Source organism: Corvus kubaryi, unplaced genomic scaffold (assembly GCF_017639235.1).
Source record: "Corvus kubaryi isolate FWS band 111438036 unplaced genomic scaffold, C.kubaryi_AGA036_p1.0 37341, whole genome shotgun sequence".
NCBI classification, from domain to species: domain Eukaryota; kingdom Metazoa; phylum Chordata; class Aves; order Passeriformes; family Corvidae; genus Corvus; species Corvus kubaryi.
In genome coordinates this window covers 5945103-5964493 of record NW_024581112.1, presented here as the reverse complement: position 1 = coordinate 5964493, position 19391 = coordinate 5945103, and the positions used below count along the sequence as shown (strand labels likewise).

The following is a 19391-nucleotide window of genomic DNA, read 5'->3' as shown; positions in this document are numbered from 1 at the left end:
TGGCAGACATGCTAAAGAGTGTCTCTGTGGTCAAAAACCTGTGTGAGCATCTGCTCCCTTGGAGGGGCTTCAGGATCAAAACAGCCTGTTGTTCCCTAGAGTTCGGGGGTCTGAGTGGGAGCCAGAGGGGCTCGTCCTTTGCAGAGAGGGTGAGAACTCTGGAGATGGTTTTCGGAGGCTGCAAAAGGAAAGCAGTGGAGGAGGGAGGAAAAGGGGGCCGGGGAAGAGAGAGGGGGGGAGAGAGACAGAGACACACCGTTACTATCAGTACTTTCAAATTTTTCCAAGACACAAACCTCATGGAGCCCACCATTACTTGTTCTTCTCCCCTCCCCTCCTAAATGAATATGCAAAACTACATAATTCTTCAACTGGTAAATCAGGAAACAGGGTCGTGCACCCATTCTGAGATGGCAAAACCAAACCTCTCCAAAGTGCCTTCTGTGATATTGGTGAAACAAAGCCCACAGTTCCTTTCCTTTTGCTCTCAAAGCAGGCACAAAACATTAACTACTAACTTAGATACCAAGTTGCAGACCATCAAGCATCCATCCACCCACCTCACCCACAAAATAGAAAGGCAGCCCCAAGATGTAACTGTAAAAAACCAGGTAGCAACAGCTACACATCCTGCAAGCACTTGATAGCAACAAACTAGAACAAATGCAATATGAACAGGAGAGAAAGCAGGTTGCTTTTGATTGTTTAAATTTCCATGCAAGGAATAAATCTTAGTTTCCTCTGGGGCACTGAGCTATACAGCAGTACACTGTTAAAGCAAGTATTGAACAGAACCTTTGAACCTGCCTCCTTTGAACAGGCAGCATCCTCCTTAGAGAAAGAATGTGCTCATCAGTGGGACATCACAGTCCATCTTACTCATAAGCAGACTAGAAACGCTTTCAAGGAACTAGACGATATGAATAGTAGGCCAATATATCTCCCTGTTGGAGCCCTGAGTTCAGAGAATTTCAGTCTTTCAGCACTGACAGGCAATGATCCTCAAAAGCACACTGCATTTGACCAGAGGCCTTGGGAAAGGCTTCCCAAATTATGTGATAGCACTGAGATTATTGCTATGTGATTAAAAAGAAACATGAAACAGAGGCAAAGAAGAAAAGGAACATCTCCCATGAATATTTTCTTGTGTAAGACCTTTGTAGCACTTTGGGCATTCAGGAACTGCCCTCCTGCACTGTAGTGTTGCAAGGTGGCTGTTGTAGTGACAGAAAAGGAAAAGGAACGTGACCCACAGAAGCACTTCAGCATGGGGAATTTAGAGAGATGCAAGGTGATTACCCATGTTGGGAGTTACTGGGGAAGGAGATAAGAGCACAGACCAGGGGAAAGCCCCAGGGAAGCTCTGACCTCAGGGATTTACTTTGAACAATGACACTGCAGGGAATTTCCCTGTTTATTACAGAGGTAGGAAAAAGTTATGAAAGTGCTTTACCTGAGCCATGGCAGACCTACTCGGATTATTTGCTGAGCTGTGACAAGTGTTTCGACAGAGGGAAAACCTGCAGCCTTTCTGTATTATTAGTATTTGTGGCGAGACACCCAAGTCGCTGTGGAATATCATCCAGATATGACAATTGCTGTTGTGCTGCAATGTGATGTGGGATGTGCTGGGATGTGATGTGATTAGGACACAGAAGTGCTGAGCAGGGTAACAGGGAAGTGCTCATTCCACCGTTATGAACACACTAAAGTTTTGGATTCCTTGTCTAATTACCTTAAAAATTAAAATACCACACTGGCTATTGTCTCCAGACTGACAGACAAGGAGATCATCCTCCTCTCCCACCTCAAATACAGCCTCTAAACATCTGGGCTTTTACTGCAGGTCTCTGCTGCAAATATCAGCAGTCCTTGATACTGTCTCAGTCACAAGATGTAGAAAGACAAAAGCTTCCAGCTCACACAGGACTGTGTGAAAGAAAGAATAGCTTTCTGCTGTGTAGCAAAGTTTTGCCCAACATGCACACACCTCTTCTGTGTATGTTCACAGTATTGCCTCACTGCCAAAAATGGGTGGAAATTTTTCAAAAAAAGCTACAGTGTTCCTTGCCGCCTACCTTTTAAAATTGCATTTGAAATTCTGGTTTTATTGAGCTTGATCAACGAGAAGAATTCTACCAATGATCTGAGAATGGATATCCTCCTTCTGAGAAGGCAAAGTGGAATCAAAGCTCAGGCAAAGTGACTTCACCATGTTTGCAACACTACTTGCATTCACTTGTGATTGCGTGTGTTCACAGACACTCCTGACAGCCAGGAGGATGGCTCTCTCATAAGTGATTCAGTGTTCCTGCCTCTCCAAGTAAGGACTGAAAAAGCTGCAAATTCGTATCTCCAGCAGTCTACCAGCAAAATCAGGGACTTCATATCCCTAGAACAAATGTGGATTTTTTTTTTTCTCTCTGTGCCTCCTTAAAAAAGAAAACAACAACCAACCATACAAAACCAAACAACCAACCATACAAAACCAAACAACCAACCCCAACAACAAAACCCTAATCAGAACTCTTGCTGACTCTTTATCTGATTCAGCCAAAACCAAATACGCTTGTTCCTTCCCTGGCCACGTTCTTCATATCCCAGAAAACATGAAGAAAACTGCAGACTTGTCAGGGCTCATGCCAGGAGCCAATGCTCCCTGCCACTGAGTCCACAGCACAGGTAGAAGTAGACCCCAGCAGGCACAGAGAAGAGTAGGGCACAATGTTGCACTGTGTTCAAGGCTGCCTGATGGAAGACAGCCTCCCCAGCTGCAGCCCAACCCTCCTCCCTGCCATGCGGACCCAACTGGAACACATGCAGGGGTCACTTCTAGAACAGAAATCCTAGTCCCAAACTTGGTGCCTGGCAGCTGGATTATTGTGAGGCGGCAGCAGGAATGCACATTTTGGGGTCTGCAGCTGGTGTGTAGCAGCTGGCATGCAGTGGATAGCTAAAAGTAGCTCAGGGTGGAATTTCTCTCTTGGCCACTTGGATTTGAATTTCAAGCACAAGCTACTCTCCCATCTATTTCTGCTTGCCTGCATTGTTCCTCTGCCCCAACAGCCACCAGGCACAGGAATGCTTTTCCCTTGCGGACTAAGGAGCTGGCATTTTGGAAGAGAGCGACTAATTCCCACTCATTGGAAAGCAGAGTTTGGGGCATCTTAAAACAATGTTTAGCCTGTCAGTCCACCCAGAGTGACTGGAGGCAAGACCTATACCACCCAGGGCAGACTTTTCACTACCTTACTGATCTGGCAGAGAGGGATCTCAGTAGAAACAAGGAGAACAGATCAAATGCTGGGATGAGCTGCAATGGACAGGGAGAGGAAGGACTCTGAGCTTTCTCCCCCTGTCCAGACTGAGCACTTGCAGGGTTGATAGCAACTCCTGGCTACCAATCGGCTATAAACCCTGGAGCTGTTTCTAGTCCTGTTGGCATCTCCTGGGATGTGGGCTCTCTCACCTGCAGAGCTCTTGCTCAGCTCAGTACTGGAGTATCTCCTGGCATAGCTCTACCTCATGGTCTCTGTGACCATTCGTGTACCACCTGCCAGCCTAGACACCATTTCAGTTTTTCTGCCTCTCCTGAGGGATGGGGAGAGAACTGGGCAGGGAAGAGCTTTCTATGGTCAGGTTACTGGCCCTTCTACCCCACAGTAGAACTGGTGCCTGGAGCCAAGTCTCTGCCCTCCTGCATTTCCTTAAGAAAATCACATAGCTTGAGCCCACCTTCTAGGATTCCTTAGGGCAGCAGGCCAAAAAAACATTGCAGAGGTGCAAACCCATGGCAAATGGCAGCCACTGCTCTGTCCAGGCAGATGCATCACGGGAAAGACTTGCTCTGCAAGTGGGTACTTACACAAGGGTCCCACACAGGGTGAGGTGTGCCCGTGCCAGGAGTGCCCTCACTTCATATACTCCCCTTCGCTCACATAGTCCATAAAAGACCCCGGCAACTCAGCAAAATCTTCCAAGACAAGACTGGTGGAGTCCTCACCCAGCAGGTCACTGTCAGGCCGGGACGCCCGGGGGCGTGAAGCCGGCAGTGGCGGCCGTGGCGGCTGCGGCTCAGAGACGCTGGCCTGGCCAGAGGCAGGCAGCAGCTCCTCACAGTCCTCCGACTCCCCCTCAGAGGAGGCTGGCCCAAGGACATGGTAGAGGCTGGGCAAACGGATGTCGAAGCGAAGGCCAAACTTGGCGAAGAGCTTCTCGTTGAGGGAGTAGAGCTTCTCTGAGATGTCATAGCCCAGATGGGAGGAGAAGAGCCGGGCGATGTAGCGGTCCTTCCTCAGGAGGAGATACAGCTTCTTCCTGGGCCAAGTGATGTAGCTGCAATCGGTCTCGGCTGTCAGCGTGACCTGTGAGGCAGAGAGTGAGTGGAGTCAGTCCCACTGCCTGGGCAGGGGTCACCCACCTTGGAGCCATGTGCTTCACTCCAGGGAAGGCCCTCAGCCCCTTTGGTGCCTATTCTCCTTGGAGATGGTGGGGCTGGAGAGCCAGATTGTCCTGGTTAACGACTGGATAAATCCTTACCCGCTGCTGTTTCCTCTCCCTAAGGATGCAAAGACTCCATTTTCCTATGCAATTAGTACCACATCCTCATTGAATCCAACCACGTGGATGGCTACGTTTCACGCTCTTGCATTCAAATAGTGCTCCCTATTGACCTCTGAGGGATGTAGCTGAGATGAACAGGGCAGCACAGACACCCCTATCCCCCCACAGAAATGCTACAGAGGGGGATGTTTCTGCATGCCCAGCCAGTTTGAGTTGCCAGCAAGTAGCCCTGTGGGAGGCTGCTGACCCATTCTGCTGCTGGGTTGCACAGCCCCAGAAGGCCCTGAGTGTTGGAAGGGCCACCTGAAAGTCTTGCCTGGTCATCCTATGCCAGAGGGACATCCTGTCTCAGCAGTTCTGCTGGACTCTGTAGGGCTGAATGGCCTTGAAGGACATGGCAGCACAGATCAGTGAGAGAGGAAATAATGAGGTTTTATTGTGTTCGTGTATATGTAAAAAACTCATGACGGTTTATTGGATTGATTTTAGAGAACATTTCGTATTGTTTCTTGTTTTGCCAATGTAAAGAGAGACTTTTTCCCCCTAGCTGTAGGACAAGACTAGTTCCAGTAAAAAACATTATATAGTATGTAAGTGTATATTATAATAAATAATAACAATAAAGACAAGAAATGAAGGAAGGGTCAAACTGCCCTGGGCCAAAGAAGAACATCTGAGTGTAATGGAGACACTGGCATGCGAATAAGTGCCAGAGCCAAAATATCCCAGGGGCTCCCTTTCACTCTTATACCCAGGGGTCTCCTTGGTCAGCCGCCATGGCAGAGGGCCACTGGGAAGCTGAACATGGCTTGGCCGCATGTGTGTGTCCTTGGGTTTGATATTTAATGCCATTGCCCTGCAAACAGCTGTCTGATGAAAGAAATATAGGAGATAAAACCTGAGAACTTTCCCAGGCCAGGCAAGCAAAAAGAAGGGTCACAAGGAAATTGAAGTGAAACTCATTTTCCGAACCAACTTCTGACACAGTGATCAAAAGTGATCCCTTCTTTTGAGGGATTGAGATGCAGTAAGCAAACCTGCCACCTAACCAGGACAGCAAGACAGATTTCACTCATTAATCCCTCCTGACACAAGTGCTCCAGCATCAGCAGGAGCCTGTAATTCAGCCTTCTGGGGGAAAGTGCCAGCCCTGAAACCAAACTCCTTCAGGCACTGCGATCCAGCAGTCCTGTGGGAAGCAGACACCCAAAGCAGAAAGCTCAAGGAAACCAGCTATTCTTGTAGACCAAGTCATGCTTCTGCCATTTTTCAGCGGGCTCAGAACTGAAACTGTTCAATCCAGAGAGCCATGGGGAAAGCAAAACCTTGGGCAAGAAAAACCTTCCATGCCCTCCTCCAGCAAAGACCCAGAGTTCAACATGCACTTTTTAAACCAAATTATTGCATTGCTAGGAATAAGGTTGAGATAAGGGAGAGAGTTTTATTAACTGCTCAGGTGAGGACTAGTGGGTTAAACAGCTGCCAAAAGCAGCACATCATGACAATTAAGCATGGGCATCAAGAGTAAGGTCCTTCCAGGTACATGGACTGCTCAAGTCACACCCGATGACTGCTGGTCTCACACAGCTGCTACTTCTTCATGCTCCTCAGTAAGCAGATGTGGCATTTAGGCATTTCCAGCACGTGGCCCTCCCTACCTAGGGCTCTACCTCCCCATTCTGGTGCCAGGCACAGCTGACCTCACTGACCAGCCCTGTCTTGCAGAGCAGGAAAGGTGCCAAGAGCATGGTGCTGGCAGGGCTAGTGCAGCCCAGCACCAGCCTGCTCCCAAGCTGTCTCCAACACCACAGATAAAGACCCTCAGGAGGTCTGGGAACATTCAGTTCCACGGAAATTAGCTCTGAAAATGCTGTGAATGTCTTTACAGGTTGCGTGCCTGCTGTCAGCCACTGCAGTCAGCCATTTCCCTGCCTGGAGCACTGGGCAGCCATCACTCTCCCTGCTGGATTCTTGGGCAAATACAGCCCAGAAGCTAGCAGCAGTCTGCTGCCAGACTGAAGACCTGTGCAAAACATGAGATACCACCAGCTCTAGTATAGCCACGCATATATGTATATACACAAGCTTTTCTGCTTCATTACCTTGGTCCGACATCCCTATTTCTGCTCACCATCTGTAGCCCTGTGCCACAGCTATCTCCTGCAGCCATAACCACTGGCAATGGCACTGTTTTCAGGAGCAATCACCCTGACCCTTTCACACATGAGCCAAATTCAGAGCCTAGGAAAGCAGATTTGGAGAGCTGCCCTAGTTTAACCAAGTCTGCCTGGGGCTACCCTCATGAGAAAGCATCATTCCCTCATGACCATGGTGCTCCCAAGGGATTAGCAAAATCCCTCCTCATATGCCCTAATTGACATAATCAAGATTGACATCCTGACAGGTATCAGGCCATCCTGAGATGTGAGTTAAAGACAGAGGAATGTAGGCTTAAGTAATCTTCTCCAGAAGGAAAGCCAAAGAAACACTGTGGGGTGTTGACAGCAAGGCCAAAATCCTTTCAGTTACTGCAAATGAGAATTGGTCTGGCCTCTGAGCAGGGGATTTTTCTGCTCAGAAAGAACCATATTGGGGTGTGAATCATCCTTTCTGCTTCTCCACCCAAAACACATGACCATCAGAAACTTCTGTGAGGAACAGGATGTTTATGGATTTACATCACTGCTGCATATTGCCACGGCTGCCATCCTGATGCTAGCACAATGCACCCTGCTAGCAGCGTGCAGGGCAAACTCATCAGTATACATACTAGGGAACACCATAATGGAAGAGAGCCAGCAATTTGACACCTCCATTCCCTGATAAAGTGGAGGGAGCACCATTCTCCACCCTCCTTGCTATCAGCAGATAGTAGGAGCATGCCCTGAGGTCTTCAGAACAAGGTGGAAAAAAAGGTAAAACAGCTGACCACACAACTCTGTGCTGGCTAAACCACCAGGAAGGGGAGGAAAGTATTCCTGGTCAGCTTTGAATGGCGTAATGAGGCCCCTCCATCCCCTTCTCAGACATGCAGCAAAGCAGCAAGGAGTGAAGCTGAGCTGGGGTTACCTGGAAAGTTCCTTCTTCAGAGGGTCGCAGTGACTCCCATTCTGGAGAGTCCAGAAACTGGTATGGAAAGACGTAGTGAAGGAATTGTCCATCCTGGCACACTCGGATCCTGCAGGGGACAGGTGAGGCACACAGGCTTAGCCCACAAAACAGGTGTCACACAAACCTGATGGCTCACACAGTGTGTCCCACCAGGGAGGAAAGAAATACTTGTCTCACACACGTCTCGTACGCTCTTGGGACAGCTGCAGGTGCTTTAGTGATGAGGCTATCCCTCCTTTCTCTGTGGGAAACTATTTGCTGCCACTTCCCCATATTTCATCTGTTTTCTGTTTCTTGCTACGAAGACAGCCCTCACAGGTGCAATGTTTGGTCCTAACCCAGGACTTTTCAGCCCACAGGACTGCTGCTGCTTTCTAGGTACTTCTAAGCCAGCCTGTGTCTCTTTGTGCTTGTGTCTTCCTACCATCCCCAGGACTGCACAGAGGCATCCCCTGTCTCGGTATTGGGAAGTCATTACACTCAGAATCCCCCAAAATCATGCTGCCCATGGTTCCTGACAGACCACCCTGTGAGCTCATAGTTTGCTGCACATTACTGCTCACTTTCTCTTGGCCTTCTAAGTATCCCTTTCGCCTACTTTTGCTACAATTGCCTGCCAGTGTCAAGGTCAAACACGCACTCAGCTCTGCTGTGGGACTAGGGAAGGACCTGCACAGGCCTGGAGCAAAGACAATGGCAGGGTGCTCTGGAGTTCTATTCATAGCTCTGCATCACCAGACTTGGGGCCTCTTGCTTTCCCATCACCATGTACCCCTGTTGTACAATCCACAAAGGCATTTCTTGCCTTCAGGAGTTAGAAGACTCAGTTTACCTTTGGCTTCTAATCAGCTGGCAGTGCTGCCTGGAAGGGTCAGGGATTGCAAGGCACATTTCCTGATCCAGGCATATTCTGCATTTCCAAGAACCCACTTGTTCAGTTAAAGAGAGAGCACCATAATAGTAGCAATGCTGTGCTGGGTCAGCAAAGACCTCACAAGGCAATACAGTGGGTACCAGGAAATGTAAATCCATTCCCATCTCCATGTACCAGCCAAGATGCATAGTTCCCACTGCAAAAGAGAGCCCAACAACCACCCACCATCACCACCTTACTGTCTGTTGCAGCACTTCCATGTCCACAGAGCAGCATCACATTATCCAGTGCAGGTTAAGACAGCACAGACTCTTCCCCATCAATATTATTTGCAGATACAGTAAATTTCAGAGCCAACTGCTCAGCAGAGATGTTTGGTAAGGGCAAGCACTAACGGAAATGCACATACCAAATTACCTTCCAGTGCTTTGCCATTCAACATCCTGCTCTTAACACATCTTAGAAAAGGGACCAACATCAAAAAAAAGGAAGGTCAGCCATTCTTCATTGCACACTCCCTCACCAAAGAGGATTGGCCACTGCAGTAAAACATGGCCCCAAGTGATGCTTTGTATTCCCAAAGGAAAATCCTTGTGAGACACACCTCCTGCAGCTCAGCACTGCTCCTATTTAGAGATCTTCTTCCTTTCTCATTCTTACGTAACATTAGTGCCAAGTTCCTGGCAGCAGCCTGGAAGCCAACACTATTGCTATTTGTATGCATCTGGATTTTGCAAATCATTAAGTAGATATGCTGCTACAGGCATGCCACAGGATCTCAGGTGAATAAATGCCAGTACTTGATCAGCACAGTTCATTCAATCAAATCTCCAGTGAGACTGTCTAGAGGTCCCTGAGGCTCTCCTTGGTGGTCCAGAGGAAGGAGTATCACAAATGCTTGACAGCACAGGGAAAGAAAGACACCGGATTAGGCAGGATCCACCACAGGAGAATACTTTCTCTTTTGATGAAATGATGCTCAAAGTGAAAAATGACAAAGCCCTGAGGGCTGGGATGTTGGGAACAGGAACCTCTCCCTGAACACTGCTGGCCAGGGAGAGCAGGTGAACTGAGGCCTCAGCACACTCAGCACACAGCTCTTCACATCACAGAGGTGTGCCTGGTACCCACAGAGACCACAGGTCCAGACACTGCCCTCCTGCCTTGAGAAACACTTTCTCACAGCCAGTCTGCTCCCATCATAAATAAGATCACTTCAAAATGACAGAGAAAGGGGTAAGGATTCATCAAAAGTATCACAGGTAAGGCTGAGCTGGCTACTTCATTGCCCATAGCTTGAGTCTGCAAACCATTCCCTGCAATTGTCTTAAGTTAGAAAAACAGAAGAAAACTAACCCCCCAAAAAGCAAATTTCCCCCTTCCCCAACAAACTGATGCATATCTCAGATCCTCTTCAGGGGAAGGACACAATCCTCACCCTACAGAGGGTGAAAATATAACAGTAAGCCACAGCACTTTGCTGTCAGACTTTGTTCAGAAAGAGGGGAGCCTTTACCTGCCAGACAGCAGCAATGAGAGGCGGTCAATGGGCGTCTTGCCCTCCACCGCATAATTCTGGTCTCTGACTAGCGACTGGACCTGCTCTTCACAGCACTTCACGATTTCTTTGTAGACTTCCAGGGGCACCTGCAAGGGCAGGTACATGGTCTTGTAGAGGAGGTCAAACTCTTCCGGGATGGTGTTTCTGCGGAGCCGGTAAGCCAGGTGAGCCAGCTGAAGCAAGCAGGCGAGGACCAGCAGCATGTTCCAGATGAAGATATCCAGCCCACAAGCGCTCAGCCAGCCCCACAGAGCATAGCACAAGTAGCCTGGGGCCAGGAGGCCGAAGATATAGAGGGACCCAAAGATGCCACTTCCCCCCATGTAACCCAGGAGGACAATGCAGCTGGCCAGCTGATAGGCTGCTTCCTCCATAATCTCCTTCCAGGCATCACACACCGGAGGCCGGAGAACAGCCTGCTCCCAAGAGGGGCTGTTTGCGCTCATCCTTCCCCAATCCCCACCCTCCCCAGCCGTCCTGCGCTCAAAGTGAATTGTCATACACAAAGGGTGCTGCAGAGGTTTGAAACCAGGGCTGCTGGATAGCCGTTCTTCCTCTCTTCCTCCTCAGCACTGTCTGGTCCCACAGCACTGCTTCAGAGCGACATGTTAAAAAAGCGCTGCCAAATGTTTTTGCACCCGAAAAATTCCAAAAGGGTTCGCTTCTCCTCTTTGTGACTCACAAACTGTCAGCTGGCCCCCTTCTTAGCCACAATGGTGAGAAAAGAAGCTGGCAAACGTGAGGCCAAAAGAGCTCAGTCAAAAAAAGAGTAGAGGCCATTAGCTGGAAAACTCACAGGACAGAAATCTCCTTGCACTCTGTCTCGCCTGCGCTCCGGCAAATGGAATAGCGACCGTGAGAGAGCAGCAGAGGGAGCTGGTGTTGAGTGTGGAATGTGTATCTCTTGGCAGTGGAACGGAGAGAGACCCCAAATGGATAACCATGTTTGGAATTGAAATCCAAGGAGCAAAAGCAGCGAGAACAGAGAGCAAGCATGCACCCGCTACTTAACATAACTTAGGCAGCCAGATAAGCCCAGCGCAGCGCGAGGAGGGGAGAGGAGAAGGGAAAACAACCAGCTTATTGTGGCGAGCTCCAGTCACACATCGGGCTCTCCACCACCCTGCACTCCTGCGAGAGAGTGACTTTCACCCAGCATAAAAAAGGAAAAAGGTTACCCCCTATTCCCACTGAGGCTCGTAGCTGTGGCAGGGACTTAGCAAGAGAAGAGAAGAGAAGGCTCTCAATTAATACTTTCCAGGTGCATCACAGCCCCCTCTTACACCAGGGAGCTCCCTCTCATGGGGTGTTTTAGATCAAGGGGCACAAGGAAAAGATCTGCACAGCCAGAGAACTGTGAATGCAAGGGATAAAACGAGAGCAAACAAGCCTCTGGCACCCAGTTTCATCTATCATGAAGACAAGACTATTCTGCCAAAAGCTTTGAGAGTGTGTAACACTTGGAAACATGTTTTGTGGGGAAATCCTAGTTGAGGGGCTAAAGGCTCTGTTGAGAAGCACTCTTGAGAAACATCATCTCACATTTTCAGTTTTTTAATAGCTATTTGGAACCTGCCCCAGACCTTCATTTAGTCCAAAGAGGACAGCCAACACTTACCACTCAGGTAACCCAGGACACAGGCACAAGAGGAAGCCTTTGAGGTCAGTCCTCCACGGTCAGCTACACAAAACATGCATAAATGCAATTCCTCCTCTGCTTCAAGTAACACGTTATCAGTCACACAGGCAGGATCTGCCCCACTGCCAGGATGCAGTTACATTTCAGGCATTGACGCAACCCACGTGGTCTCCCAACACAGTATGAAGTCAGCCTGCACAGGTCAGTGGGGTAGAGATAGGGTTTCAAGGGTGGTCATGTTTCAGGCCGAGCTTGCAGCTGCCCTGCCTAACATACCATTCCCACTGGCACCATTCAGTTAAAGACACACTTATTGCCTCTCCCACTAATAGTGCTCTGGAATAACACTGTCTCCTGGGCAAGGCTGCAGCAATACTTTATGGCAACCTTAAAGAATTAATCATGGTGTCGGCCAGTACAATCTTACTTCTGCAATGATTAGGCCACGTGCAATACAGAGCTGCATGGATCCTAAGAGCCATCCTGGCAGGTTGCCATGTGGGAAGGAAAGAAGACAAATTAAGCTTTGCACAGGGTGAGTACAGTCCATTCAGAAAGGTGCCTTCTGTTACGGGTAAAGTGTAACAGGGAACCTGGTCTTCAGTGGCCCCTTAACTAAGTGAAGTGAAGAAATAAATCCTACTTACTGAAGCAAAACAGCACTCATTTGCAAGAGTTATGGGGAAATTAGGAACTTTCTCTTGACCTTCTCTGCAAAGCAGGAAGGATGATCTTATAGCCTAAGCACTACAATAAAAATCTTGGGATCTGGGTTCTGTTTTTCATATCATTGCCATATACTCGCTATATGATCCCAACAACAACTTGTCTACCTTTAGGCCTCTGCAAAAAATCCATATTGTAAGGAGCCTCATCTCCAAGATAGGCTGACATCTGATAAAATGGGGAGTTGGGATGTCAAGATTGTGAACACTTAGGAGAAAGACACTTTACGTAAGATCTGTGAGACAAAACTGAACTGCTATGAATAGAAATGTAGAACTACATTAGAGGAAGCATCCTGAGAAGCACCATTGCAATTTCTCCTACCTTTTCATACCACCAAAACCCTTTTGCAGCAACATCAAAGAAAGTGGAAGAAAAGGAAGTCATTAATTTCATTCTTCAGTTAGGTAAATGCCTGAGTGGAAAATAAACTAGAACACAGTGTTACTTGCTGGTGAAGGACCCAGAATCACACCAGGTCTCTGGGCCTTTCCAACTGATTACCTGGGGGAGAGGCTATGCCTGTGTCCAGCTACCATCTGGCCCGAAGTGGTTCCCAGGAAAAAATATAAAACCATACCTAGGCCCTACAAACACTGCTTCTACAAACACCAATGGGAACGCTCTCTGACAGGGGCAGAGGCCTTAGCTTTTATAGGGATACAGGGGATGGGTGAAGACCAATGGGTTACAAAGGATCTGCATTGGGTCTCCTAAAGGATTGTGGGTCTGTCTTTTCTCGCCCTGACCAAAGAAGTGGTTGCCTTTCCAGGGAGTCCTGCCGGGCAATTGCAAAATCTCTTATCTCAGCAGAGATCCCTCCAGGGCAGGGGCTGGGCATATCCCACAGTTACTGACTCATTAGGACAAAAGAAGTCCGTCATCTGACATCTTCCAGAACATAAACAGTGGTGTTGCAGTGATGCCGGAGCTAGCACCGTGGGTGAAGACAACCTGTTGTGACTTCTCTGTGGAAGGCAGACAGGAAGCTTTCAACCCACAGCAGTAACAGCCCAAAGCTCTCATTAGAAACTATACAACTTTTCTGTTGGGTCCCAAAGTGACATTGTAGAGAGAATGATACAGCATTTTACAAGGCAGATCTCGAAGCACATACTAGAAATCAATTTAGTGTTTTCAGACCCAAATTTCTAAAAGGAAGATTTGTAAAGTGATTGAACCACCAAGACTAAATCTTCCTTTCTGGCTTGACAGTACCATGACCATACAGATCATCTGCATAGCACTTTCAGTTTTCCACCCAGCAAAAGTAAAAAAACCCTCTTATTGCCAAAAAGACATTTTATTTTCAAGCCTTGCCTTGGATTAGAGTGTCTTTCTTCCAGAGATGCTGGTTCATCCAAGATGAGTGTTCAAAAGCTAATACTGATTCAATGGGAAAGGGCCATACCAAAGTTGGAAACAACTTGGAATGAAGATGGCAAGTTCATAGAAAACACTGGAGCAGCATTAAGACCTTTCCCTGGAAGTAAACACATAAGCATTACTACAAGATGTGTTTGTGAAGAAGAAAAATAGACATCAAGCTTTCCAGCACTGAAACAGGCAGTGTGGAAACAGATACTTCACTGATTTTCCCACTTAAAACGGACTCAACCAGTAGCACTTAATATTCAGCTGCATGTGATGATGCAATGCAGGTACAGCCTGCACTATGTTTGGCAAATAAATCCTCTGTCCTTGAAAGCCACACCACACAGAGATTATCAGTCCCAAATCTCACAGTAGCTGAATGACTGGTTATTTTGTCCATCCCTTAGGAAATCTACAGGTTCACTACTGATCCCATAAGCTGAAAACTAGTTCAATCACCTGTGTTGAGGACACTGAAGACCTTGGTGGCTTGAAATCACCTCTTTTTTTATTTATAATATAGTGCATTGCTGGCATTTGTCTGCAAAACTGTTACTTACACACAAATAAACCCTGTAGCTCCAAAATATCCACATTTGATTTACAACTGCTGGGGAAGGTGTCAAGCCTACTCCAGACAAGCCCACAGTGAATCACAAAGGTTCAAAGATGGCATGTATTGTATCTAGCTGTACTGCTCTGTAGTTTAGTCAAGTTTCCTGCTACTGCCATGTTTCACACCAAGGTACACACCACCCTGTGCAGGGCAGTGTCTGGCACCAAGACTGTCAGTGAGCAGTAACACAGGAACTCCCACTCGCTGAATGAAGCCCTGAATCCCCTCCACAGGAATACCATAGTAAGACATGAAGCTGCTCAGCAAGGAATTTGATTTGACTACAAGGTTTTTCCATTGTTGCTTTAAGTATAGAGTTGTCCAGTATCCTTTCTGTACCTGTTGCACACAGGTACATTAGCATCCCACTCATCTTATTTCCAAAAACTTTCTAAAGTACTTGCCATGCTTTTACCCTCATGGAGGTCTAAACATCCCAATTCTTCAGTGAATAGAATTTGTGTAAAATTGTGCAGGAATATTTTTTCGTTTCTTGACCTGATATAAACTCCATTCTCACTTGGCCACTCCCTGCCCTGTTCTATTCTGCAGCAACATTTCCACAGTTTGCTGCAGAAACCATCCTACCACAAAGCTGGTGCTCATCCACCTTTTAGCGTTCTCTTCAGTTCAAGCTCTGACACACAATGGTTCAACAAGAAATGACCTTATTCAAGTTTCTACCTCATTCAAGTTTCTACCTCAAGACAGTAATAAACACCAAGAAGAGCAAGCACCAGGTCCTGCTCCTCAAACAGCTACAGTGCCACAGGCAGCTTTGAATGCTTTCTGCCAGAGCCACGCCTGCATCCGTACTCTGAGGCTGAAAGCTTCACAAAACATTCCCAGAGGAAGAGTCTAAACTCTCCTCACACAACTTGTGAGTCTCAGCAGAGGCAGCACCAAGTGCCACATCCTAAATGTTCAGTCAAAAGCCACTGCTAGCTCAGGATATGCAGGGCCCAGCAGGCAGAGAAATGATCGTGACAGCACCCACCCCTCCAGCAGGATCAAAGCCGAGAGAAAAATCAAGACAAAGCACAGATTTTTTATCATCAGTTTCTGAAGAGAAAACTCATCAGGAGAAAAAGTAATTAGTGATACCGTCTTCAGGAAAGTCAACTCACCACAGGAAGAACAACATTAGGGTTGCACAATTACACAGTATGAAGCCAAAAAGCCCCACATGCGTAACACATCAGCAAATGCACCTTCTTTGTCTCTAGACTGTAAGAAGGAATCAAAAGCAACAACCACTCTCCCACTATCATCTCATACAGTTGAAAAACAAAGCCAGAAAACAAAAGCCCATGCACACCTAGCACAAAATTAATACAACAAAAACTCAGCATAGAAAAAAGCTTTATTTTCAGGCAAGTAACCTGTATATACAAGTCACTTGCAGTGACAGGGAGCAATCCTCTGCTCCCTTTCCCTTGAAGAACTACCAGCTCAAGTGAGTTTGATACGGGAAGTACCTGATTTTTTTATTATAAAGAATGAAGCTCAGTAATGGTATTCAAAAACCGTCGGAAGAATTTGACCAGGGCAAATGAAATACAGTTTTGACTCTAAGGAAGTTCATTTCGTAAGCCTGTGGTTGCCTTTGTACAAACATAGTTCCAGCTACTGTCACAAACAGCACTACAAGCTCCAGCATGACTGCTGAAAGCTGTAAGAGGGCAATGTTACTAGCACGATTTCACAATTTGCATCAGTGGGAAAACCCACCGAAGTCCTCTCTGTTCAACCACACCACCCCACAGTAATCAGTGTTCCTGTGTTAATGATTAAGCAGGCTTTTCTCATTCTCTCATTCCTGCAGCACACTGTTTTCAGTAAGAAGGACACTGTCATTTCTTTACTTAAAAAGAGACAGAAGTCAGGAACATTGGTCATTTTCAGACTTTTATTAAGAGGAAAAAATATATTTTCTATAGCAGCGGTCAAGAGCTAGCAGTGGAAAAGCTACAGATGTGATGCACACTCTATCATTAAAGACTCTATAAATAGATTCTTTGTTTATATCTGTTCTTTGAAGTAACTTGCAGAAATAACTTATTTTGCAGCTTTCCAGAACACAGTCACACCAAAGACATCATCTAGAAGAGAAAGAAAACACAGCTTCACAAAACATTGGATTTCCACTGGATATTGAGCAACAGTTCAACAGTCAACAAAAAACCCAGCACAAACCCACACAAACCAACTCCCATGTGCCCTAGCATCTGAAATCTAAATTGAGGTTTGGAGCTATTAGAAGACAACAGAGACAGCACCATTCTCTACTGCGGAAGGGTGACCCACAGGGGCTGTGTACTGCCTAAGGCTTCACCACCCTCACTGGGACAGCTGTGCTGACTCCAGTGTCAATGAGGACTGCTCTGCCTTCTCTCTCGTAAGGACACCATCGTGAACAGTACTCTGGGCCTTCCAGTGGCACCAGCTGAAGTGCCAGGGTACTTCAGAGGCAGAGGTCCTGAAGGCCATACTCACCCCATTCAGTCCTGCTCATCTCACTCATATCTTGAAGCCCAGAGCTCTCATACACTCTTTGTGAGCTTCAATCAGGTGCCCACAATTTTCTTCCCCCTTCTCAATAATGCTGCAAAACAAAAAGATTTCCAGGATTCAGCAAAAACATGTTCACTTACTTTTAGTCAAAGAAACAGAACTGACAAACTGTTGGGGACAATTAAAAATCGCTATTAGGGTCCAGAGATTTTTTTTTTTTTGTCTATCCTGTCCAGGGTAGTGCTGTTTTGGGAAATATAAAACGATCCCAAAAAGTTACCCAAGTCTGGAGCTGTGCACCTAAAACTCTGACAACAGGCATAACAGAACTTCCTATTAACAGGCCAGAGTCTATTCTGGGCAAGTCCAGATGGGGATTTGTTATACAACACAAGGCTGTCACGTCATCAAACATGCTGAGCTTGCCAGTTTCAAATAATTCAGTAGGGAAGCAACAAAATTTCTCCAGTAAGACCAATACAGAATAGGTTGATCAGTAAATGATACTTTAGTCCAACTTCAGTTGCTTTTTAGGGACCCTGAAGCAAAAAGCAAAACAAACCAAAATACCTATCCAGCTATTGTTGAAAAAATTATTCACCATATATGGTAACTTTTGATGTTACTCATCATCCAAGTAAGAGCTTATCGTTGTTGGTATATCACGTATACCACAAAAGCACTTCAGGCTTGCTTTTTGGCTGAATGGCAGAGCTGTTCTCTAGTTTTCTTCTTAGGTTTTATTACAACAAGCATGGACACGTCCCCTGGCTGCCCAGGGCAACTCCATCTGACCAGCAACATCCATCCTACCACCCTTTTCTTAGGGGGCCCTGGATTCACTTTCACTCTACCATGTAATTACACCTGCTCCTCTAAATTTAGCAAAACCAGTGTTCAGTATTATGTTACCTACCAAACACCATCTATACCAACAGCAAAGTAAAAAAAAAAAAAAAAAAAAAAAGACAACTTGGTCATCAGATTAAAGTTTTTTAAACTTTAAAGATTCACTGTCATAGACTAAGGAGCTCCATTTTGAGGGTGCATTTCATACTATTTTATAGGTCCTATGATCATGACTAAATCTATAATTACCAATGCAGCTATATAGGTCACCGTCAAATTTTGAACTTCTGTGGGAAATATCATCCTCTGAGACCCAAAAAACCCAGAGTATTTGTCTTTATTTAAAAGAGAACGTAATTTATAATCAGCTGAACAATAAAGATGTTACCAGCTGCTAGTACGTGCTGCTTCAGTCAATCAATAATAGTGAAGATTTACAAACAGCATTAAAAGCCGATCTTTGAAACCTGTTTTAAACTGGGGCTATGAGGTATTAACCTCTTCGCTTCTACATTATCCTTTTAAGACAGTTTCCTCTCCTTCTCCACACTCTCCCTCCTCCCTCGGGTGCTCCAGCACACTCCGTCCGGGGTGGGGAGAGCTCCCAAAATCACGGGCGCACGCTGGCAGAGGCACACACTCCTGGAAGGGAAGAAAGGCCGGCGGGGCAGGGCGCACACACGGGCGGGAAGGGGGAACGCCCGGGCGCGGAGGGGCCGCCGCGGGGAGCTGGGGCCGGGTCCCTACCAGGCGTCCCGCGCCTTCTTGGTCTCGGGGCAGGCGCAGCAGGGCTTCAGCGGCTTCTTCTCCTCCCGCGCCTCCCCCGCGCCCCCGCCGTCGCAGCTGGCGGCGGCCACCGAGGACATGGCGGGCAGTTTCCGGCACCCTCAGCCCGCGGGGAGAAAGCGCCAGAGGCGGCCGGGTGGGCGCTGCTGGTTCCGGGAAGCCTGGCCTGGCCTGGCCCGCCCCTTCCCGGCCCGCGGCCTGCTGGGAGCGGCAGGTGCGGAGCTCTCCTCCCGCCGGCTCCCCCGCCTCTTCCCGCTCCTCCCAGCGGCGTTGGCCGTCACCAAACGAGGGCGGGGGCTGCTACGTACTGGCGGTGCCAAAGTGACATTTTCCAGGGGAGCTCGGTACTGAACGAGCCAGAAGCGGAAGGAGGGAGCGGGCAGCGGGGAGGAAAAATGGCCTCGTCAGGCGCGAGCAGCTGGCACCCGCCGCGGTCAGCAAGAGCTGCAAGTGACGGCCTTGGGCTCCACGCTGAAAGTTGTGGCCAGCCACCTAAACCTCTTTTTTCCTACTCAACCAGTGGGGAAAATAGAGGATCAGTTCTTTGTGGGGGTGGCTACACGGATACAGCACAGTCATCGTCACTGCGAGCATGAATGTTGCGGTTTCATGGCAGGGGGCCAGCAGGGCCGGCCCTTGGCATTGCTGCAAAAGGATGTGCTCTGATGCTGGATCGCTCTATGCTTTCAAGCCTAATCAGCAAGAAAGGAGATTTAGACTATGAAACAGAGAGCAGCTAACAAGCTCCAAGTGCTGTCCAGGTGTTAGAAAGACAAAT

The 19391-nt window shown here is 47.6% G+C and overlaps 2 protein-coding genes across 3 annotated transcripts; both read right to left on the bottom strand.

Moving 5' to 3' along the window:
- Nucleotides 1-13169, bottom strand: POPDC2 (popeye domain containing 2). 2 transcript variants are annotated; one of them, XM_042031743.1, is made up of 4 exons: nucleotides 10065-13169; nucleotides 7633-7741; nucleotides 4004-4364; nucleotides 1-178 (listed from the first exon to the last, which is right to left on the bottom strand). In XM_042031743.1, the coding sequence occupies exons 1-4, from the start codon at nucleotides 10607-10609 to the stop codon at nucleotides 96-98; spliced, it is 1098 nt and encodes a 365-aa protein (XP_041887677.1). In that variant the 5' UTR covers nucleotides 10610-13169; the 3' UTR covers nucleotides 1-95. The 2 variants fall into 2 exon arrangements, with proteins under 2 accessions (XP_041887677.1, XP_041887675.1); XM_042031741.1 differs by having other exon boundaries at nucleotides 90-178; nucleotides 3866-4364.
- A 3190-nt stretch (nucleotides 13170-16359) lies between these two features.
- Nucleotides 16360-18834, bottom strand: LOC121666303 (cytochrome c oxidase copper chaperone). The gene is made up of 3 exons (XM_042031744.1): nucleotides 18575-18834; nucleotides 16961-17069; nucleotides 16360-16566 (listed from the first exon to the last, which is right to left on the bottom strand). Exons 1-2 carry the CDS (start codon nucleotides 18691-18693, stop codon nucleotides 16985-16987), a joined length of 204 nt encoding a protein of 67 aa, XP_041887678.1. The 5' UTR covers nucleotides 18694-18834; the 3' UTR covers nucleotides 16360-16566; nucleotides 16961-16984.
- Nucleotides 18835-19391: the final 557 nt, after the last annotated feature.